The sequence below is a fragment of the Corvus moneduloides genome, chromosome 4 (assembly GCF_009650955.1).
Source record: "Corvus moneduloides isolate bCorMon1 chromosome 4, bCorMon1.pri, whole genome shotgun sequence".
In the NCBI taxonomy this organism is placed as follows: domain Eukaryota; kingdom Metazoa; phylum Chordata; class Aves; order Passeriformes; family Corvidae; genus Corvus; species Corvus moneduloides.
In genome coordinates, this window is record NC_045479.1 from 32837414 (window position 1) to 32862526 (window position 25113).

At 35.5% G+C, this 25113-nt stretch overlaps 1 protein-coding gene across 8 annotated transcripts in view; it reads left to right on the plus strand.

The window, feature by feature from the left end:
- MGAT4C (MGAT4 family member C) overlaps positions 1 to 25113 on the plus strand; it is a 339257-nt gene that overhangs the window by 281708 nt on the left and 32436 nt on the right. For 5 of the 8 annotated variants that reach the window (XM_032107337.1, XM_032107338.1, XM_032107341.1 and 2 more), the window contains one exon: positions 24101 to 24231. The exons of 1 other annotated variant lie outside the window; for it this stretch is intronic. In XM_032107337.1, the coding sequence (XP_031963228.1) occupies positions 24222 to 24231 (10 nt within the window). In that variant the 5' untranslated portion in view covers positions 24101 to 24221. The remainder of the gene's footprint in view (positions 1 to 24100; positions 24232 to 25113) is intronic. 2 more of the 8 variants (XM_032107343.1, XM_032107346.1) reach the window with 1 other exon arrangement.

Below are 25113 nucleotides of genomic sequence, written 5' to 3' on the forward strand. Positions count from 1 at the left end.
GTGCCTTACAGGTGTGTTTCAAAATAAGTATCAATCAGATTCTTCTGCGACTGTTGCAATTTTCTGTTCAATCATTTTAAGATAGTCATTGAAAAAAAAACGTAACCTTTATTGAAGTATAATATTTGCAAGAAAGAACCCTGTTACAAATTCACTTGTATAATCTTAGTATAACAATATTAATAAAAACTGTGCTTGAAACAAGCACATAGACTTACTCAGTTTATTTCTTTTCTTGATATCTAAAAGGATACAGATTACTTTTTTTTTATTTTTCTGTCTGTGCCCTGGGGGGTTCCTAATAAAACATAAGGGAAGTCTATTTAATCATGAGTTGTATCCAAAAGACTGTGGAGAGGTAGCTGTAATCCACTTCCAGGAATGTCATGAAACGTTGCCACTGGTTGTGTAATGAACTTCCAGTTGTCATTGATGGTAATGATAATCTGACAAGGCCTCTTTTGTTTCTCTGATTTCATTTTTATATGAAGAAAGAAAAAGGAAGAGAAGGATATGTAATGATCAAGGAAAAGAAACAATGAAATATATTTTTTAATGCAGATGTGGAACTGTGTTTGCTTAAATACTTCATTTTTAGTGTTGCCATAGGGCAATGCGCAATTGTACTGGAATTATGAAGAAAAGTTAAAATGAGTAATGGGAAGAAACAATTAAAGATAACTAGGAATAGGTCAAGATTAGCATATTTTGTATCTAGGGAAAGTGAGGTTAACAGCATGGCATTTCAGAAGCAGTCAAAATTTGACAGGTAGTAAACCACAGAATAAACTCTGAAAGAAAAGAAAATCCTATTTAGAACTGTATGCTTTACAATGAAAATTTATTATAGATCACCTATTAAGCTTCATCATTTGAAAACATGTATAAAAAAAATTCTTTTAAGAATATAATCCCATTCACCTTTTTCAGATAAAAATTCTCTTGACCTCAACATCTGGGAATATATTAAATTAAAATTTCCACTGTCTGACCTATTTATGTTGCTGTATGCTAGCAAAGCATGCAATTGAACTGGACTTTACAACTTTCTCCCAGTTAGGATCACAGAAAATTTCGTTCAAATACATTAGCAAATAGTGGTTGCAAAACAAACTGTAGAAAATTATTACTTATACCTATGGACTTGTGAATGTCAATGTGAAATAACTATGTATTTAGATGCTGGTTCCAAACAGACCCTGCGATGGTATAGTGTTATTTCTACATAAAATCATTTGTCACATTTGTTAAACGTGCTCTTGAATCTCAGTGAAGACTTAAAGAAACCGCTTATACCAGAACAACATTAAAATGTTTGTGTAATGTAGGAAAGTTTTATGATCTGTTATCTGAGTAGATGTTATCCAGGTATCTTGCTTTTGCTTTGATAAATAAAATAGTGTGCAAGAAGTTTCCCAGACAAGGTATTCTGAAAAATGCAGATCAGAAAATTCAGGATTTGGGACTGAAACAGACTTCCTATAGATCACAAAGATGGTCCAGGGGCTATACCAACATCTGTGTACAGAAATGTGATGTAATAAAAAAATCTTCATTTTATCGTGTCTAAAGTTGACAGTTCATTTCAATTCAACAGAATAATTTCCTTAGTAATTCCATGTATTTCAGGCAGACTGCTTTTGGACATGGTTACTATGCAGGTATGTTTCTGTTACCACCTTTTTTATATGAACCCCTTTCTGTACATTTACTGATGGATTTGGATTAGATCGATCACAAGATGACCGACACTCATAAGGAAGGATCTCGAAAAAATTTTTATCAGTTCAAGCAAAAACTGCAGCAACAGATTCCTGTAGAGCTGAAAACAAACCACAAATATCCAGTTATTATCTGTATAAATAAATGCAATATCCAAAGTAGAATAAACATTACGGATAGACTGAGAAAGGTAGACAAGGGAGAGCGTAAGAAGAATTTTAGGAAAGAGGTAAATATGTGTGGTGGGTTAACCCTGGCTAACAGCCAAATGCCCATCCAGTCACATGCTCTTTTCCTGTGGCACAGGGGGACAAAATGCCATGAGAAAGTTGATGGACCCAGATAAAGACAGGAAGACAGCTTACCAAGTACTTTCATGACAACTAACTCAAGTTGGGGAAAATAATTTAAGATTAATTAAAAAAGGTTAGGGTAGTGAGAAACAAGAACAAAACCACCAAATGTCACTTTCCTCCGTCTTTCATAAGCTCTGTTCTGAATTCCACTCCTTCATTTCCAACTCCAACACATCCTACCTCAAAAGCTGCAGGGTATGTGGAATGGGGGTTGTGGTCAGTCCTTAACAGGTCCCCTCTGCTGCTCCTGCCTGGTCACAATTTTCCTCTGCTCCAATACCCAGAGTATCTCATTCCCTGACCAAAGAACAAGTTTCTTCTTGTTCCATTTCCTGTTTCCCAGGGTTTTTTCTTCACTGTGATCACCGGTGTTTTTCCTCATCTTAAATACATTTCCCTGAGGAGCCACCACCTCAGCTCTCTCCTCACAGAGGCCCCCACAGCTTCCACTGCCAGTGCCAGGGCACCTGCACCCAGGACATGTAGTAAAAGTTGAACAGCTATAGATATGATGAGACTGAGAAAGACGTAGTGATGAAGCTTACAGGCAGACTTGGAAAAAAAACCAAGCCCTCTTAACAAGTCCTCTTGGAACAAAAAACAAATCCTCTTTTTATGATTAATGTAGTAAAAGGGAAAACAGCAATAAAAGTTTTACTTAAGAGGCAACCAAAGTAATTGAAGGCTAGTAAGTGCTGGTGACTGTTTCTAAATCACTTAAAAATGCATCTGTATGTGCTATGAAATGAATGTGTTTCTTCATGAGCCTAGATGGAAGAAAAGGTCTCAAACACAATGAAGACAAAATAAAGGAGCAAGAAAACATACAAAAATTCTGGCCAAGAAGATCTATACACCTTTTTTTGTTCTTCCAAAACTCTCTTGGTTTCCACACTGACTTGCTCTTTACTTCTGTGTTCTTTAATAGAACTATATTTTATTAATGGCAAATAAATAGCTAGGACATATTGCCTGGTATACTTTGTAATTACAATATCTGTGAGGATGAGAGAAATAGAAAGCAGCCCTTTTATTTTTGGAAAACTAATGGGAATAGTTAGTTTTCATGCTTATTGAAAAAAAAAATTAAAGCCAGGAATATTAGGATAAATAATATGATATGTAAAAAAAGTAAGCTAAGACTTGAAATGTTTTTATCTTTCCTGCAGAAAATAATTCTCTATGGGCTTGTCAGAACTTTGCCTGTCTGGCAACTGTCAGAGAGCAAAGTCTGGTCAGGCTGTGTCCATGGTCAGACATGTTGTGACAGCTACCTCCTTACGTTTAGACGAGATAATTTGTTTAGATTCATCCATCCCTTTGTTATTAATCAGACACAACTCTATTCTAATTTTATATGTTTATCTAAATATCAATATTATTGATTGTTCTGAATCCTTAATTTTTTATCAAATTACATTTCATAAAATTATCTGTAGTTTCTGAATTAAATACATAAAGACAGATTATCTAACATATGGCAAGTTCCCCCTTTTTCCACCAAAATTTTGGGAATAAATTGTTTCATTTAATAAGTTTTCCAAATAGCTAAATATAAAGACTATTCTATTTTATTCTTTCTAGATAATAGGTAATCACTGTCCAAGTCTGAATCAGCCATTTCAGATTTAACATTTTTCTTGAGCTATGGTTTGCCATAAAGTGTGTATTAGGAATGATGAAATATAACAATAACAACAACAACAAAAGCCCAAATTTCCTTTTGCTGTTTCTATACTATGAAATCAATGTAAATTGTATTTTAAGGTCTACCATAGGATAGGATGTATAGAGACATCCAATGGTATCTCTGGAGGAAAAAGCTTCAGGAAAGTAGTAGACTGAGGTTTAGTGTGAATTTTCCATCTAAACAAGCTCAGAAAAAGACTCTGTTCTTATTGTAAATCTGACTTGATCGGAATCACACAATGTAACTTTGGGGTTTACATGCCTTTGCTTAGGCAATTTCCATCCAGAAAGCCTATGTTTTCGTAGGCAGGTTGTCCACAGGAATAGATTTTTGTTTTGATCAGCAGTGATTCATCCTCGAGGCATGGCTTCTCTCCCACCTCTAATGTCCCTCAGGTTTCTGTCAGAATCAAGTAATTTCAAATCCCACAGCAGATAATGATTAAGAGTTGGTGCAAGCAGAATGGTTTCTCTCTATGTATCCTCAAACTTTATATTGTTGGCTGTGATTTCTGGTTTTGCATTTAACTTATTTTATGTATTTAAAATGTCAAAAAAATATGGCATAAAACTAACAAGGTATTCTAAGAATATTGATGTTTATAATTACAGTGTTTAGTTGTCATCATCTTGATATGCTTGGGAGATCATCAAAGCCTGGCTTTAGGTCAAATTCAGCTCATCATTATTTTTACCTCTCTCTCTGCCTTTTTCCCTTGTGTAAGGGGAAATAGCTGCCCAAGTGATGCTTTCTTTTGCTTTGTTTTAAAGCCTGGCAGAAAATCAAGCTGCCAATGGGCAAATAGGGTTCTGCCAAGGGGTTAGCAAGCAGTTACTGAGAAAAACATGGACAGCAGCCATCACCAGGAGGGCATTTCTCCGCCCTCATGAGAGAATGACAATCAACCAAAGAGTCCTGAATCAAAACTGAGGACATAGATTAACTATTTAAAGGTAAGATTCCTATGTGAAGACTATGCAGACTATAGGCTATTATTTAAATACTGAGGGGTTTTGCATACTTTATTCTAGGAGCTTACATTTTCTACCTGGACACAAATTTTAATGTTTCCCTACTATTCCAATTTACTTAAATTGATAGCTAAATGTGTATGTCTTTTAATTGTGCCATTCTGTTTCTTAGATAGTGTTTAGATAATCTAAGGTCTATAACTACTTCTGTGATGTACCAGGTGTGCTTTACCTAATTAAATTTTACAATATTTAGGTATCATTGTGCATGTAGACTGATTGTATGTATAGAGAAGACACATGGATAAAACAAATTGTGACTAATATTCTATTCAAAGCTCATAACTTTCATTCTACAACGTGTTAACATCCATCAAACTAAATTGATTAGCAAAATTTTTGTGGAATACTAGGCAAATATATGTGTCACTGGAAATAATATGATCTCTGTCAGAAGCTGGGTTTGTGTGAAAACAGGAGAGAGCTTTAATAAATGGAAGGCTTATCCAGCAGTAATCATAGAGTAAGATAAGAAGGACATTCATTCTACTGCAAATATTTTTCAAAGCTGTCTGATTCATTCTCCATGGACAACAAATGCTTTTGAGAATTCCCTGTGATCCATGTATAAACTACCAGCTTCCCACTTCCCATTGCTATCAGTCAGATTCTTCTACATCTCAGAACAAAGCTCAATGGCAGTAGCTTCAGACCTTTTATTCTGTCAAAAAAAAAAAGAAAAATATATGTTTAGCTAATTTAGAATACACTTCCATTATATGAACCCAATTAACCTGTCTGTAATACATTTCATATTAAATTGCAAGATTTTTCAGTGAAGCCTGTTGCTAGTTTAAAATTCTATATTAATTTGGGAAGTATTAAAAAGTGCTTAGGTTTGCTTCATAATAAGTCCTAACTTCACATTAAATTGCTGTTTTAAGTCTCCTTCAGCTACTTCTTACATTAAAATAATTCTGAATTAAGTGTATGAGAAAAGATTGTATTTTTTTCTTAATCATTTTCTGTTCTTCATTATCCATGGACATTAATGGAGTTTTAATTTGTGGTAACACCAAAGTTTTACACTTCATTAAATCTATGTGCCGATAATTACGGGCCTTATTGATTTCCTGTCTTTTTAGGTATTCAAGAGCTCTTCAGGGTTTGTCTCCTCCTGAATTGTGTTTCTCACATTGAGATGTGATTGCTAATCTTTCAAAAGAGAGGTTGAAAGCATTTAAGCTTTCTGTAATACATTCTCATCTTCTTAACCATGTTACAATTAATTAGATGAACTCACAAGACTTTTTCCCATACATAGAATAATTCAGAATTTTCTGTGATAATTCTTCTATAGCAAAAGATTAAAAAAACCTCCCAGTGGTCTCACAATATGCAACAGGGTACATTGTCATCACAACGATTTAGTTTTTCTATTAATTCAGAGCAAAATAACCCAGTTAGACAGATAAGGATTGCACAGATAAGGATTAATATTCAAAACTGAGGAAAGGATTTAAACTGCTAAAACATAATGCAGGCAGATAACAGTTGCCTAAGTACAAAGCACTGATCTCTTTCAGTTTATTGATGACCTAATTGTGTAAGTATCTAAACTCTCTGGGACTGCCTGATTTGACCTACAGGCTCCATAGAAATGCAATTCCATCTGCATCTAGGTCTGGAGCAAACCAAACTCAAGCATGCTAGAAAATAAACTAGTCAGCAATATATGAGATGCAAAAACTTGACAGAATAGAGGCATTTCTTTTGGAGGACTTAGAACTTCTTAGAGCGTATTGACAAAAGAAGAAATGTAACAGAACTGTAGCAATATTTTGCCCCTCAAAGTTCTTGGAAATTTTATATTTTCAGATTATTGTTTAAGCTGTATGGAATAATTTTCCATTTTTCCTACTCAGTCGGGAAAGCTGTGTAATAAACAACACAACATATATAGGCTAGACGAAATAATAAGTTAAATAACAAAACAAACAAACCATTAAAATCAGCAAATAGCAAGGAGACTCATCTCTGGACAGACAGTTAGGAATGTCAACTGTGACAAAGGAGTCAAGAATTTGGATATGGATTCCTTTTGAAGTGATTTTATTACCTCATTTCTGTTACTGTGTGTCCTAGCTCTGGCCAGAGGTTGTCGTTGATTTTTTTGGCAGCCAGGAGGGGGCACGACTAGGACCTGGAGGTTATCCTGTACCACCTCACATAATTTTATGGGGTAGCAGGAAGTCACGCCATAGTGACTGTGTTTTGATATGTAACACAACCTTTGATTTCTTATGAGATTAAATCACATAAAAGCAGTATTAGATATGCCAGTATTCAGGATGCATTTGCCTTTAGTTCTATAGAAAACATTATTTAATATTGTAACACATGCAACATTATGGAATCAGTTGATTATCAAGTATGGAATAATTGATAATAATGGCATTGTATTTCTCAGGACTGTGACAGTTATGTCTGATTTCAGTTGTCCAGGGCTGCCCATCAAAGTTCAGGAGTGTTAGAATATCAGCAGTTTACAAACAGTCCCATGCAGCCCAATATTCAATTCCTTGTCATTCACAGTTGCCTCCCTCATGGACAGATATACAGACCATAACTGGCAATTTTACTGCCAAGGATGAAGGGGCTGAAGACTGAGCATTCTAAAGAAATTCTCATTCTAGAGCAATTACAAATTATATGACTAAGAATACAAATATTTCTGAATGTTAGTAGTAAGAACTAACCAAGACCAAATCATTATTTGATCTTCAAGCCAAGTGGATGTTGAGTCCTACATAATATAGTACTAGAAGTGATAAGAATGTTTTTTCATGCAACAAAATTATTGCTCTATTTTTTGTCTACAAATCATAGGAAAAATTAAGAGATTTATTTTTTTCCAAATGAGACAAAAATATTTATTTTACAAATAAAATATGTGCTTAACTTGCTGCCAAGAATAGTCTACTAGATGTCATGTTCCCTCAATTATCAGAAACTAAAGCACACAAAAAACTTCTGCCAGGGAATCCAGGTAGGCAAACAAGACTCCAGTGATGCCATATTTATAATTAAGCTAGAAACACTGACAGGTGCTCTTCAAGCAAATTTTTTTTTTTAAAAGGATCTCTTTTAAGGGGATTATTATCAACCTATTATTTCTACACTGTTTGCTTATAAAAATCTTTTAAAGACAATATTATGAGATTATGTAAATTCAATGGATTGCCACACCTGCTATTCCTTTTCTATCTATGAAAATAATTATCATCACAAAGTTTGGAATTAAATTGCTCCAGTATCTACATTTATAAAGAAATACATATTGTATATTCAGTGTTTTATTATCCTAGAAGTAAATATATAAATAATGTCTAAATCCTTTTCCTAGTATATTCTCAAACGTCAGAACTAGACTGTTTTAGCTATGGTTCCCCAGGTACTGCCTTTCCTCCCTTTTAGTAATGAGAGATACTACATCTTTCTTTACCTTATCTCAGTGTTTTATTTCTTTCAAGGATCTTTCTAATCTCCATAAAATCATAGAATAAAAAGTCAAAGATAGTTTGGGTCTTATTTTTTCTCCAGGATTTATGGGTAAAATCAGATCCTTATCTTTAAATAATTGATTAGAATTGGGTTTAATGTGTTCTATCTTTCTTTTGGTATTTATATCTATCCTTCCAATCACATTTCTTCTGTTTTTTTTTTTTTTTTTTTTTTTTTTGCAATTCATGCATGTGTGTTGAGGACTATCTGGTCATAATATTTTCTGATGAAAACAAAGGGAAAAAGGTTCCTGTAATTTTTTCACTTTTCAAAGTAGTCTGCTTGAATGCTCTCCCTCCCTGGTAGGTAATAGAACTACACTTCCTTTTTCTTTTCTTCTTAGCATGTACTCTATTATCACCTCTACCCTCTATGGTTTTAATGTTCTCAGACAACTGTAGCTCTTTTGTCTCCTTAACCTTTCTGACTTTATCCTTACATGATTGCTTGCCCTATGTCTTCATACTCATCTTTAGTAATACATGATTGCTTCTACTTTGTGAATGACCTTTTTGATTTCAGTGCCATCAAATTACTACTGAAGCAGTCAAATATACCTCTTCTTATGGTTTACTCTTGTCTGTGGGCTGAATTCATTAGCTTTTGTATTCATAAAACTTTTTACTGAGTGTCAGCTTACTGTATTCCCTTTTGGCTGCATAATTTTTTTTCTATGAGAAATTAAATATTTGACTTATTGAGGTCAGCTTTTCAAGGTGTATTATTTTCTTTTTCAACACTTTTTTCTTACTAAGTAATTTCGTAAAAATTACTTTCAGTGTTCAGGTTCTTATGTTCCTCCATTTTCAAATCAGAAAAAAAAAAATCAATTTAGCTGATATTACCTCTTTATAATTGCCTTCACTCACTGAACTGAAATGTTAAAGTACAAAGAATTTCCCATGTTAGTGAATTCAGTATATTGCACTTGAGAAGCCTTAGAACTGCTGATCTAAACTGGTCCATCTCAATCTTAAACAGCTTTGTATGAGAAGAAAGTTGTTATAAACCTTACCTTTATTTAAGTTACTACCCAGCTGTGCTTATTGTATGCATTAAGTTCTTGTGCCAGTTTCATTCTTCATTCTCTTTATTTTTGTCCTTCATTTTGTCTCCTTTTTCCCTTAAAAAATATCAACACATTTTAAGAATATACTGAGCTTTTTATTCTATTGTATTTTTCAAAAAGAACATTTAAACATTGGCTCCAGCTAGACTTTCAAGATTTGTATTAGTATCATACTGTATCTCTAGAAGTAGAGTTGAATCAGCAAGAAGATTGGATTTGAGTCTCAAGTTACATTCTCATTATTATGGAAGTTTAAGATCTGGGGTTTGGTAGTACTCAAATCTTTTGCTACAGTCAAAGTCATCTTCTTGTCATTAAAGCCATTGAATCCACTTGCATTTGTTCCCCATTTACATCAGTGTTGCTGTAATCAAATATCTAATAGAATTCATCTACTAACAAGTGGAGAGACTTTTAGGGTCATTTCAGATAAAGATTTTCATACTCTTCAAAAATCATGATGGAAAATGTTAGTACGTTAATTTCTACAGTGTTTAATATATATGAATGGGATGAATACAGAATAAAATTTAACGCATTTGTTTACATAACTGCAGTCACTACAGGGATAAACATCCCTGTATAACATTAAGTACTAAATGAAACAGAGGAAACAAGTATTTAGCATTAATTTAAAAAAACGAATAGCGATGTTCTTACTTACATTTTAGTTCAACTGTCTTAGTTTGCACTAAATTTGCATCTGTAGGAAGACTTCATTAGCATCTCTTTCACACTAGCTAAAAAAAATAATCCACAACTAAGTTATTTTTTCCATCAAGCAGCCCAGCACAAAACAAAAAAATACATAAATATTGGACAATATTCCATTATTTTATCTCCTACAATCTGAAAATGACTCTACACTGCTCAAGCCTAAGCACTTAATATGCATCTTTAGTTTTGAACTTTAAAATGTCATTTAATATTCTGTATTTTAGAAAACCATCATTACTGGAGTCAGAATCAAACATAAGATATTTTCCAGACAAAACTTGCACCTTTAGTAATGGTTTATAATTATTGTCTTCTCCTAAGTGTTTTCTAGAAAATGGTAGGTTGTCTAAAATGTATATGATTTGCTCACAAGATAGTGTTCCTGGGAAATCCAGTGAAAAAATAGTGAAGAAAATTTAGGCTGGTTTTTTCAGCCCATGTGACTTCAACTTTCCTAGTTGAGACAAAATGACTGCACAAGAATACTTTTTCTTTATCAGTTGAGTGTTGGTCCACACTGGCTCATATTCTGAGCTCCAGACCACTTCAGAGTGAGGAAAAACTGTCAGGACCTTAATACCAGCTCCAGTCTGCACTGCCTGCAACAGGCCTAAATAAATCCAAGTGCATAGCAGAGCCTTTTACTTTTGAAGTCTTGTACTGGGCACAAGTGGCTGGGTCAATGGAGGTTGAAGGGACTGAGCACAATGTGAAGGGGAGTTTAGACAGTTCACATCTTTGTTTCTCAATACATGAGTCAGTAATTAAAAGCTAATGTTAATTGGTTACAAATGAAATTAAGCAAAATTTCCCAAATCAAGACCTGTCTTACCAGCAACAAAACTCTGGGTTCACACTATTTTTAAGCCAAATCAAAAAGGCAGATAGGAAAAAGTATGGTCATGAGACTCAGCATGCTTGAGCCTGGCTGTATTGTCCTCCGGCAGTGTAGTTGGAAGTTTAGTGTTCTAAAGCTGTGCCACGCAAGTAATCAGAGATAACCATTATTAACCATTAATGAGCAGTCATGCTAATAATCACTGGTGCTTGTTTTCCAAAGTGGCTACCAAAGAGAAAATGATATTTTAACTTTTAGAAGAATTGCAGTTTACTGTAGCATTTGGGGAAAGCACAGCATGAAGTTTCATACTAAGCCACACAGCGGTGATGAATGCTTTTTCTGTCCTGCTTCCATGAGTAGCTACAGTGCTGTTCATTAGCTCTAATATGGCATTAATACCAGCTAGTGACAGTAATGCTAACATTGGTAGGTTCAGAGATGCTGAGATGGGAACATAGATGTTAAACCAAATAATTTCTTTCCTCACTCTGGATACTCAGTATTTCTTGAAGTAACATTGAAACACCCATCTCCAATGGATTTTAGTGGTTCATTACATGGGCCCATACAGATGAAAAATGTGGTTATTATTTCAGTTGAATTTGTAGCACGTTCCAAGTACCTTTGGAATGATAAAAATAAGTTGAGCACAGTTTTCAAGACTGAGATATCTCTAAACCACTTACTACATCACTTGAAAAATTGCCTAATATTTTTTTTCATTTTAACGTTAAGATGTATGAAAGCTAAGAAAAAATGTGAAGAGAACCCAACCATTTGCATCAACTATCAGCAATTTCTTGTGCTCAGCACCAAAAATTAAATGAAGGCTGTTGGTTGTCTTCATACAGCTTGTTTTTAACAAGTGTAGAGTTAAAACTAAACCCTGCTATGTTTAGCGTTACAGGAAGTGAGTGGTCTAGGTTAAAGTCCTAGACACTCTTTTGGGGTTTTTTGTTGCTAGGTCTACTTCAAGTTATATGGCTAAACAGCATTGCTAACTAATAAATGTTTGTACAAAATTAAATGCAATGCTGGTCCTACCCTAACTTTTGGTAAGACATACTCAAATGGGGCACAATCAAAACAAAAGCAAGGACTGAGCAGATGGAGCAGCCATACCACTTCACTAATCCTATAGTTTGCTCGTTTCATGACTGAAACTAATGTGCAATATACTTTAGGAGAACATGTTCATTTTTCCTCATGGGAAATACTTAGCCTTCCTATCTGCAGCAGAACATTCAGGCATCTTGTTCAACAGTTATGGAATTAAAGAGCAATTCTCTGCTTCCTCAGGATAAGTGAAAACAAAATAACTTGTGCCTTTATTGCTATTATATCCCAGGGGCCAAGCTGAGAGTGAACACAGAGTTGTGAAGAGAGTGAAGAGACAGTTGAAGTATTTCCTAATTTTTGACTACTTGGCTTTCAGCACCGATACTGACCTTTTAATCCAATTTTGTTTATAATATTAAGAAATTGGACTATTTAACTTGCCTATGTTAGCTCTCTTTTAGAAGCTGAGAATCAAACCAAAACTGAACTCCTTTTATTTGTTTTTCCTCTTTTGTCTCTAGAATGCTGTAACATTCCTGTGTCTATGTCAATTATTCTCTTCAATGTTTTTTAACTTGCTTCTGGCATCTGAATTCTAATGGCTTAAAATTTAAGAGGCTTTTTTCTTATCATCATTTGTCCAGTACTTCTTAGCTTTAAGTATAGGTAATTATTACATGGTATGTGATCTTTCTTTTGTTTCCCTGAATAGCAAGTGTTGAGTTGAGGTCATCGATCATACCAGAATTGTTGCACATGTCAAGGTTGCATTCCACTTCTAATTTCAAGTATTCTTTTCATTTACAGCAAGTGTTTTAGTGAAATGTGTTTGTGTCACTTTTTTAGTTTTCTAGGACTAAATTTCCCTAATTCTTTTACAGCTATTGCTAGATAGAATGGGTAATGTTGAAAAAGATGGAAGAAAATGCTACAACATAAATATTTAATATAGGTTTATGTGGAGAAAGTATCATATGTTTCTGAAACTGAACAGCTATAATACATATGTACATACAGATACATTTATGGCCCACTGCTAAGCTGAATGTATTAATCTTGTGATTCAAAGTTAGCTAAAGCTTCTTTTCATAACTGTATGGTATCATATTTTAAAAACCCCACACCGATATTTAGCATGTCTGATGTTTTCTGTTACACATTATTATCAAAAACTTTTCTTTGTACAATTGGAAAAATGTTATGACTGGACAAGTGATTTTCTCTCTGGAAGCAGTGATTTCATTGTCTCTTGTGAGAGTCTGCTCAGATTTAGTGAAGTTTATATAGTATTAAAAATATTTTTTCCCCTTTTTCACCCATATTCCTTCAAGACTTCCTGCTGAAATCACTGAATGTTCCCAAGTGGAGCTAGAGTCTTGCCGTACACTAGAGACACAGTGAGGGTTCACTGAGAAGAAATGTTTGTTGTCACAAGGCCTTTGTGTGAAGAGGAGGTAGAAACAAACCCTTCTTCTTCAAGAGAGCTCTGTGGAGCTGAATTCCTCCCAGCCCATAAGATGCTGACAGAGAAAAGCATTTTTGATTTCTTTCTTTCAAAACAACTTTCATGCAGGAAAGAGGCTATCAGACTTTAATGATGGGAATGAAGAGAAAAAGGACAGCTTCATCAGGAAAGACTAGGTCAGTACATAACTCCAAAACTGCTTGGCATGTAGAAATTAGATAGACAACACAGACTATGTATAAGGAAAACACAACAAAAGTATTACCTGGAGGGGAAAAAAGAAAAATCTTTACAATAAGAAAACTTTGTTTGCAATTCTATGCCTTGATTCAGTAGGCTAGCTAGAATATCCCAGGGAGACGATACCAGCACAGATTACAACACAGTCCCTATATATATCCTAGCAGAATTCAGTTTTTTAGTCTCCTGTCATAAAATACAGTAAATGTTTCTGTGAGCAATACTCATATTTTTTTATAAACTAGATTATTAAGGGCAATGCTCCAATATCTTAATTAGAGATGGTGGCAGTTGAATTATGTAAAATTCTTCTGCTGTATTGGTAAGTTCTCACTAAGATTTTACAAAACTTTTTATTTGGATGCTTTTTGTTGAATCACATTAGTATTTCATAAGAAAGATGAAATGTACAGAGGAGTCTGATCGTACTGCTAGCCTCTAACATTACTCAAAAGATCACAGTTCGTTTCAACATTCTTTGTAAGAAATTTGGACAATTATGTACTGTGGCTTTGAATTATGGATCATTTACTCAATTCTTCTGATATGGTAGTTATAACAGACTGTATTCTGATATCCTTTCACTAAAAATTTGCAAAACATCCAACACAGAATATTTCTAATCAAACATTAACTTTGACAGCACTGAAAAACAAGGGCTTTTTAACTTGCATTCAGTCTTCTATTTTTTAATGTGTATATGCATACACGTAATGCCTATATGATGCATATGTGTATGCATAACAATGCATATGTACATATTTAACTGCACCAGAATTAAATTTAAAAATAAACTAAAAACTAAAACTTTCTTTAAACAAAGTAAAAGTTAGAAAGAAAACCTCTTGCATTTGCTTTACAAAAACCCACCTAACCATCCTATTGTATGTTAGTTTGACCATGATCTATTAATTCCCCTTGCAACTCTAAGGGATAGTGATTCTTTCCTTTTTTATAGGCAGAAGTTTCTATAAACTTGAAAACTCAATATTTTGTGCTGCTTCGTATGCCTGGAAGGGATCTTAAGGGTTTCATTTCCCAAAATGTTGCCACCCAACTACTTTTTAGGGCTGTGTTATGCACAGAAATGGTGTTGAAGGCCTGAGGGTTACAATAAGAGCCTGCATACTCTCTGTCATAACCTGTCAAATTCCACAAATATTTCCCCTGTGAAGTTTCGAGCTTCTGATTGCTTGCAGAGCTCTGACCCCTGGTTTACAGCAGATCAACATAACTTTCCAACAAAAGGTTTTAACAAAGACAAAATCTCAAGATTTGAAGGTGGAGAAGGTGAAGAAGGATTTTTTTCCTTACAGTTATATCTGTAAGAATTATTGGTAGCTTTATTTGTTTATGTTGGTTTCATCTGTAATTTGTGGTGCAGCTGGTAACATCTGAGAACTTTCTCTTAATAAATCCATCCAGAGTTGTAGCATGATGACCAGTGCCTTTGATCTCCCCCACTTCCTTTTAAGGAAGTTTATATTCCCATTCTGTGAGCTTCTGCCCTGTAAATCTAAATTTTCTTAGATGGGAGAAGTGCTTTCTGATCCACAGAGAATGTGCAGCTGTTTGTGGATTCTTTGGGATGTCATGCCTGCTGTATAGCTGTAAAACATTAGGTCAACAACCCAGAGGATAACCTTGGTTACCCTGAACTAGGGAGCAGAGCAAAGTGTCTTGACCTGGCTGACGCGGATTATCTGTAAGCAATACCTGCTGAACTCACTTTTCCCAAGACAGGTATCAGCTCTGATATTTTGCTGTTTTGTTATTAAAAGAATGTCTATCTAATAAAAATACTCAGGTTTAAGAGGAAAATATATGTTCCTTAATGGAAACACATGAGCGATTTTCAGGTTATATATAAAGATGACATCTCCTTTTTTCTTACAGAAACTGATCAATAAGACTTCAAATTTTTACTGTTAACGCTGCCAAATTTTTGATCATATTAACATCTTTTTCCATCAATTACTTAGCTCGTCTTTAAATATTCAACTAAAATGCATAATAGTCCACTGTAGACTCCTAAAATGAAGCTCTGTGATGCATGTAAAGACTTATATAAAAATATATCTATTTCAGTGATCTTTACCTAACAATGAAATAAGTTTTGACTTAAAATCCCCATCAATCACAGCATTGCTTTCATTATTTTTCTGAATTTAATAATGCAATTGTAAAGCTATCTCACAATGGTAGTGAGATATATCTATAATCAGTAAACATTTAACATTTTGACTTTCTAAATATATAAATATACATACGTAGGAATTAGTGGAAAGCTGTTCATTATGCTGTTCACTGAGAGTTATTTGGGAACTGCAAGACTCTACATGATTCTCATTAAGTGAAATATCTGCAATGATAATATATTATTGTGCCATCTGCTTAAGAAATTGGTATAAATTAGCACTTTAATATTTGACCTAATATTAATCAGTACAATATAAACTATGTGCAAATCATGTATATCAGGATTAATGGATTTTCCAGGCTTGTCTGAAATTAAATTTGAATATACTCCAAAAGAATATTTTAGTGAAAAGTCTTCATCACACAGGTCTGCATTGTGGTACCCAGTCCTAGCCACAGCATCCAGCTGGATGTTGACATACAGGGATACCATCTCTCTGTGCCTCTGAGACCTATAGGGGTAATACATGTTTGTAGGTCAGAAATACAAGCATGGCACAGTCTACTGGCCCCCACATCTGGAGAAGAAAGGCAATGTGGCAGTGGGTTGCACTGTGGCTCACTTGCCTGCTCTCTACACAAATTGAGCAAATTACTGACTATTGCGACCAAGGATGTTCCCAAACTTGAGAAATCATTTCAGTCCTATTTGTGTCTCAAAGTAAGAAAGTAAATAAAGGTAATAAAAATAGGAAAAATAATTATATCTGGAGTATTAACACATTTGCCATTTAGAAATTTCTATGTTAACTATTGGATTATTAACTAAACTGTTGATTCCTTTGTTAAATGTGTATTCAGAAATTCGAAACGCTCCAAAAATTTTATTGTTGAGATACTTCATCCTGGATACCACAATAATTATTTTTTCTAGCTCCAGTATGAAGCACATATTTACATTGAAAAGACAGTTTTGCATGAGTAGCCTGTGAACTGCAGGATGAATCAGAATATGAAACATGGAGCAACCCTTGCCAACTCTTGTGCATGTTAATAGCAGTTTTTCAGGAGTTTTGCTGACTTTAATGAAATTCATGATGCACTTATGTATTAGTCATGTCAGAAGGACTAATCTGAAGGCATTTCTAGAGCAGCAGATAGCTCTGCTGCTTGTCCTAGTGACAGTGTTTCTGATGAGCCTGCAGGCTTGGAATCCTTTTCCGCTCTAATTGTAGTCTTGTTTTTCTTGACGTAGACACAGAAGTGGCAATGGATTGAGGGCCTTTGTATTGGTCTGCAGCAATGACCTCAGTAATCTTATCCACTAAGGTGGTGACAGGAGTCTTGAAAATAAAGACTTCCCTACCACTGTCCTCTCTGGAGCAATAAGAGAGGCTTCCCTATGTGAAGGTGAGGATTTGGTACCCATTATGCAGAAGCTGAGAGAGTTCAGAAGTTGTGTTTGCTCCTCTGCCCCAGGCAGGAGACTTACCTGCCCTATGCCTGTTTTGCTGCACGTACCTCTCTAACCTCCAGGTTCAGGGCTGTGCACAGCAGGACCTGGCTGGTGTTTACCTGTTCCTTCACATGCCAGCAGCTCTTATCCTGCCTGATGCTCAGACACTGTTCCTGAAGGACAGAGGTAACCTGCCCGTCCCAAATGGGATCCTATCATAACTCCTTCCATAACTCCAGGTCCTGCCATCTATCCACTGAGCACCACAGAGGATACTACCCAGAGAGAAGGAAGGGCCACGCTGCCTAACATCTGGAGATTTAAAATTCACTACATCTGTAGAATCTGTAGATACCAGACACCTATTTCTTGTTTGTGTCTTTTTGGACATGAGGGAGAAATACAAATTACTGGATTGCCTTTTTTGGTTCAGCTGCCAGGCCCACTAAAAGACAGTATATCAGTGGACCTGCTACTGTGTGAACTCTGTTCCCTCTCAGAGCTGCTGGGTTCACAAAGGACTAAAGGTGACTCAGGATGATGACTGGACTGCCAGGGTTCTCTGCTTCAAGAAGTTTAGATTAGACAGAGACATTTAAGTCTGTTTTCCTGGGCTGAGAGAGAGAAAGAAGGTTAATGAAGATAGTAAACATTTTAATTTTGCTAGAATGCTTGAAGGTAGATGCCCCAGTGTACTTTCTTCTTGCTGTCTGCTGGTGTAGGGCAGTGTGAGGCGTTGGATGTGCAAGGTTCTGAAGGCAAGAAAAGACCAGAAGTGACTTACTGAACTTTCTATAAGGGAAATGTGGAATTTGTGCTCATGGCCTGCTAGTGTGTATGTATGCATGTTAATTAGAGTCTGTAGGTATAGTTTCTTTCATTAACATATCTTTTGGAAAAGAGAAAGGTAAGAGATACAGGGCTGCCAAGTACCTTTCCCAGAGAAAAGGATAACACTTTCGGTGAAGAAATGTTTCTTAATACCCATTCAAAATCTCTCCTGGAGCAACCTGATACTCTTTCTTCTGGTTCTATTTCTTGTTACTTGCAAGAGAATGGCACCCACCTGGCTACAATCTCCTTTCAGGTTGTCATAGAGAGAGATAAGGTCTCTCCTGAGCCTCTTTTTTTCCTGAGACTCTTTTTGTCCAGGATAAACAACCTCAGTTCCATCAGCACCTCCTCATCAGACTTGTGCTCCAGACCCTTTGCCAGCACCATTGTCTTTTGCTGGACATGCTCCTCCACCTCAGTGTGTTTGTTGTAGTGAGAAGCCCAGACTGGAGGTGAAAGAAGAGCCCCAACCTTAGACTGCAAATCTAAGAAAAAGGGACTGCCCTCTGTGGACACATGCTGTGCAACTTCCACAGCCCATCCAGTGTGTGTGGTGTTTGCCAGCTCCTCATCTTCCCTGCATTTCTCCTTCTTTTGTATTCTGCACAGTATACACTGTGCTTTGTCCTCAGAGTCCTTCCACCTTTGCTGTACTGGGAGAGCAGCTTTGCAGTGTGAGGACAGGAATGAACAGCTCACCATGTAACATGGGCTGAGAGCCAGTCTCGCAGAGCAAGCTGGCAGAGTGGGATGTGCTGGGTGCAGAGCCTTCCACTGAGCCAGTCCTCCCAATAAAGTGGGGTTTTGCAGAGAACTATCCTTCAGCAGGTCTCTTTGCTGGGGACAGAGATGCCCCTCCACATTCTCTTTCATATGAAGTGCCTGAGAGGGAAAATTCACTGTGAGAATGTCAATGCTGTTCTAAGGGTCTGATATTCCATGGGGATCTAACTAACAAGCAAAGATCAGTTTTCCAAAGTTTTTCTGGAGAGGGAATAGTCCAGGTTGTGAGGAAGGGAGTATGGTGGAAAGATGCATGTCAGGTGATGGGAGGAAAGGTTTTGGTGCAAATGTCTCAAAGAGGGTGTCCCGTATAAGAGTTCCAATCATAACTGCCTTTGAGCTAAATCGCTGGGCTATATGGGGACGGCAGAGTGGGGAGAAGTCTTTAAAGCAAAATGAACTGCCTACAAATAGTGAGATTCAGAAAAATGCTGAGAATTTTATTTGAATTCTAATTAACCATTCAAAAGTGGCTCATCAGTAGCCAGTAAAAATTTATATTTTGCACAATATACTCTTTTGTCAAGGGATGCATTAAATGTCCAGGTGGTTCAGGCAACAAAAAATTACTTCGTTTTGAATGTAGTCATACCTCAAGAGTTTAACAGAAAGCAGTATAGGAGAACACAAAAAAAAAAAATTTCTTACCAAGGTGCTTCACTTTCCTTCTGAATTGATAATGTAAAAATATTGCATTGGTCATTTTCTCGAGCACCTGGTGTTTATACATGAAAGAATTTTAGTCAAATATTAAAGCAAAAGATTATAAGAAACAATTTCTTTTATGAGTTTCTGAAAACCAAAATTGCTTTAAAACTATTACAAACTGGTTTTGGCTCTCTTTCAACCAAAACTACAACCTGTAAGCTTTCAAAATATTTTCTAGAGGTTGATAAAATATCAAAAAGGAAGTAATTAACCTTTTATATGAGTTGTACTTTATTCTTAGTATGTTCTCACATGGCTATAGATTTCTTACAATCTACTAAAGTCAATTTAAGAGCACTTTCAGTTTCTAGAAGCTCAGTTCAAAAGACTTTATGCATTATTACTGAAAAGCTTTTGGTCTGTTTAAACTGTATATCATAATTATGCCACAAATACGTCACTAAGTAAAGCATCAAATTAGATAATTTTTATAATTCCACAATTTAGCCATTCAATATCTCTCAAATTCTAACATACAGGAAAATTCTCCTATTCTGTCAATGGTACTTCTAAATTTAATTTGCCCGTCTTTATTCTGAAAAAATAATTTTATTTTTATAAGGACTATGAAAAATAAAACATAAGAGTAACTTATAAATGAAGGAAGCTGAACTTTAAGTGCCATCATTCAGTAAAAGAATTTTCAGTTATATTTTGTCAATGTAAATATGTTTACTACTTCAATTGATATGACTGAGACCTTTTCTTTGACAACCAAACTGAAAATACTACAATACATTTACAGTCACACAGTAAAGTGCATAAGTGTGAAAAAACATTTCAGATGTTCATTTGGGGAAAACATTACATTCATAAGGTGACTGAGAAGAAAAAAATCACTTGTGAGACCAACCTGTTTTTCCATGATTTTGCTGGCCATGTAGACCTTTTCCCATCACAATATGTCATGGTGTGAGTTGCTCACATGTGTGTGTAGATGTATGGCACTGCAGAACACTAGAGCTGTTCACTTGGCTCCAAGTATTGACTTTGGAAAAAAAAGAATAAGTTTATGAAACGTTTGTCCTTTGGAGAAGTTTAGGGGTTCAGATTGGGTTTGTAGTGGTTTCTGATTTTCAGCATCCCCTTCACCCGCACCCCACTTCCCAGGAAGGTACTTCTGACATTTACACAAGATTAACACTGGAATAATTTTGCCAGTCTGCAGAAAGCAATCATTTCTCCTGCCCAGTAAATAAGAAAGAGCATTTTGTTCTATAAACCTAGCTACTCAAAGATAGATAGATAGATAGATAGATAGATAGTCTTGTTTGTATTTCTGCTGAAATGGAGAAAGAAAACCAGTGGTTTGATTTGAACACATATATGAAAATCTTCTTACTATTTGAATGCAGTATGCAAAAACAATTACTAGAAATTCATCTTACTAAATGAGTAGCATAAATGATTGAAAAGATTAAATGTCTTTTGACAGACACTGACTGTTTAGGAAGAAAGGTGCAATTCTTTTGCAGTTTAAAACCATACAGTGGCTTTGTAAAACTTTATAATACCAAAAAATAAAATTAAACAGGAAAAAAAGAGTCAATGCAGACACCTATTAAAAAACATATTTAAGTCAAAATGGAAGCTAAAAGTAAAGGTTTTAAGAACCCCAAGTGTAACTTTTAATATCTTATTAAATTCTACTGGTAAGTCTTTCACATATGTGTGTTAGCAAGCATTTATTTATTCACAGATGCAAAAGGAATAGTACTTAAAATTATGATATGGGCCAATTTTAAGTTCAGGAGAATTGGAGGTCATGTTAAATTATTTCTTAAAACCACTCAGATAAGGCTTTAAATACTCCAGCCCATCTTGCAGACATGAAAACTTCTCTATTGCTGTGAAAAACAATCAAAGCTGATATCAGCTGTTAAATTTAAAGAAAAAAATATGTATGAAATAATTTTATTTATTTGTTTTATTTTTCTGGACTTAGATTCATAGATTTCACTAGGCAAATTGAATTTAACATCTTCAGAAAAGATTTTATAAATTCCTGTAAGTTATACTTGATCTCTCTGGAAAATGTCCCCCTATTTACACTTCAGAAACAGCCTTTGCTGAAAGAGATGAAACCATGTAAAAACAGCCCCTTTGCATCCCCTGCTTTCCTTCCTGAAATCCTTAGGCAGCCCTAGAGGTAGGTTCACACCGGGCAACAAGAGCCGGGACTGCCCGGTACAAATACCGGCTGACTTGGCACAGTACTCCTCACATCTAGCAGAGCTTTGCTCTAGAAACAGAGCAGGTTCAATGAACGGGCTTCAGAGCAGCTGCCAGCATTCATTCCTGGCAGATGACAAAAGGAGATGTGTGCCATGCAAAAGCCTCTTGCTAGGTTTCGAGGTATTAAAGAAAAAGTAATGGAAGAATGTGGCACAGGGACAGGCTTGCCTATCATCCATGAGGACTACTAGAAAGAGAAAAATCTTTATGATTATTTGATAGATTAGAAAAAATATTGGTGTGAATTATAAGACATTGCCCTTAGCAAAAATAAATATGGGAACAATATATTATGGATATGCAACATATGAAAATCAAAGCCATTTAAAAAATTATTTAAGAATAATTTCCAGGCATGATTCTGAGTCTATTTTCAGTAGCTTATACACATTAAAAAAAGAATCAGCTTTTGATCTGTAACTGGAGAGAAATTAAGAAACAGCATTCATTGTTTACCTTCCTTTTCTTTGTCTGTTGATATAAAAAATTAATCTGGGGGAGGCAAACTTAAATTGAAGAACAATTTCTGAGATGGCAGAAAAAGCTGATTTCAGTATATGTGTGGCAATTTGCATAAACCAAGGATCTTTCTTTCAGCCTTCTCCAAAAACAAAAAAGGGGGGGCCTGGGGGGCAGTATAATTTTGGCCTATTTACTATTTGATCAGTTTGGTTTCTGTCGTTCCTACTCCTCTATCACAAGCAGAAACTCCTCAATGAGAAGACACTGCTTTCTGAGACATGAGCCAGGAGCTAGAATTGTTATTATCTGTGGAGAATATTATTGTCATATAGTGGAAGCACTGCACTATATAAATGTCAGACATTAGAGCTAAATTATATATTAATTATTTTTCAGTGACTAGGGTTACACTTCTGCAGATTTGGATTTTTCAGCTTTTTTCCCTTTTTTTTCCTTGTATGCATGCGCACAGCCTCATGATGAACGGCCAGAGATAAGGCTATAACTAGCTGACACTCTAAGAATCTTTGCTCCCCACAATGCTTAGTGCTGAGATAATTTTCATTGCTGAGAGCCTGAGGATGCATGCAATTTAGACATGAGTTCTGCTTTTCCAAATTATGCTCTGATTTTTTTTTTCTTTTGGTGGTTTGACATGCTCTCTGCAGCATTATTATTATTATTATTATCATCATCATCTACGATTTAACACCTCTCTTTTTATAGCTGCTTTAAAGTCCCCACAGTCTAAACAAATACACCACTGACCATCATTTATGTCTACAGTAATAAAAGAATTTATCATTTCAGCAATTTTCTCAGCTATTAGTAAAGAGAGTTTTATGCTCTCTACTCAGGCTTCATTTTGTTCTGAAGACCAAGGGGTGCTTTAGTATGTGGAGGAATAACAGAAGCAATCTATCTGTCTACTCAAATTTTGTGTTTAACAGGTAACATCACTAAGGATTTAATGGCAAAGGACAGGCTGAATCATTTATCTTAGTACAGCATCCCTATGCTGTTTTCATTCCAACAGAGGGAACTTATAAAACTATAATTTTAAGTGAGACTGTAATTTCTCATTTCAGCACAGGATAAAAAATTCTCTTCATTTTATCAGCAGAATTATTCCCTTCCCTTCCCTTCCCTTCCCTTCCCTTCCCTTCCCTTCCCTTCCCTTCCCTTCCCTTCCCTTCCCTTCCCTTCCCTTCCCTTCCCATTATTCTCCACTCTTCAGGTATCCTTTTTAAAGCATTTTCTTCTGCAGTTTGTAGAACAGCTTCTGGGAAAATAAGAAATACGTTCTCATATTCCTAATGCGCCACTTATTGTAGCACTCTCCCCTTTTTATAGCTGTTCAATAATGCTTTTGGAATTAGTGTAATCTGATTTACTTTTGATGAAAACATTACTGGTTTATTGGAGATTCACAGGCAGATTTTCAGCTGGCTATACTCATTCGAATAAGGTGTCTTAAGAGACAGCACACTTCAAGCTGTGATTTTCCTTCCTTCTATTTTCTCCTTTTCACTTCTTATTTCTTCCCAGATACGAATTTTGAACTACTGTTGAGGGTGTGATATGAGGATATGGGTTACCTGAACATTGGTAGCACTGACTATTAACTATCAGATTCTAAAATACAGATGACCGAATATCATTTACATTTAATTGTATTATGGATAATAGAATAACTTTCCCATTGATCTAAACTGGTAGTAATTACCATAGTCGTTCCTAATAAAGTTGATGAGATTTGAAAAGTGTATTTTCATTTCTTGTCTTTCAGTTTCTGACTTGGATCTCCAAATGGTAAGGCATTCTACTAGGAGAGTTTTCATGTCTTTGTTATGAGCTGTTGCATGATGACTTTACACTGAAGTTTTCAATTCCTGCATCGGGTGGCACAAATGAAATGTTGTAAGTGTTTTTATGACTTTTTTCATATTTAATTTTCATATTTAATACTAGGTAATTCAATTGTAGCTTTAGTTCTCTACTAATGTCAGAGATTACAGCCTGAGAGTTCCAGATTAGACACCTGGGCAAGAAAAATCTACCCGAAGGGCAGGGCAGCATTGGAACAGGGTATCCAAGAAGGTTGTGGAATGTCCTTGCAGATTTTTCAAGTGTTGGCTAGACCATCACAGCTCACCTTTTCTAGTCTTGGTTATAGTCCCATTCCATGCAGGAATTGACCTTTATGAACTCCATTGACAGCCCTCTCAACCAGCACTTCTATCTTGGAAATGGGAATGCTGTGACTCAGTAAAACAGAAAAGGTGAAAAGAGTCAGCCGCCATCACAAGGGCTGAATATCAGGATAACCATCCTGGAGAATTAATGTCTTGGGACTTGTCAGTTTTCAGGAACTGCTCAATATCACACCGACATCCTGTAATATAAAGGGATGATGATGAAGGTGATCACTTCTCTTACCTAGTTGACACAGTGCAGAGAAGTGTATCACAAACCAGAGTCTCATTTCCAAGGCTTTTTTTAGTCTGGTAAGGAGTTGCACCATTGTTTGCTCTGGACTGTCTGCAAATTACATAGTTGTGTCCTTGTGACCTGAGTCACACAGTCTTGGCAGGACAAACAAGGAACTTAACCTAGGGATTGTTCAGCCAGTCTTTAAACCTCATATATCACTACATTATCATCAAAGGATAATTCATAGCCAGCCTTTTGTAACTGTCATGTATTAATGGAATTATAACTAATATTTTTTTCTATGTAAATTCATTGTTTCCTCTTTGCCATAAGCAAATGTGTCATTCCTGCTACACCTCAGCATAAATA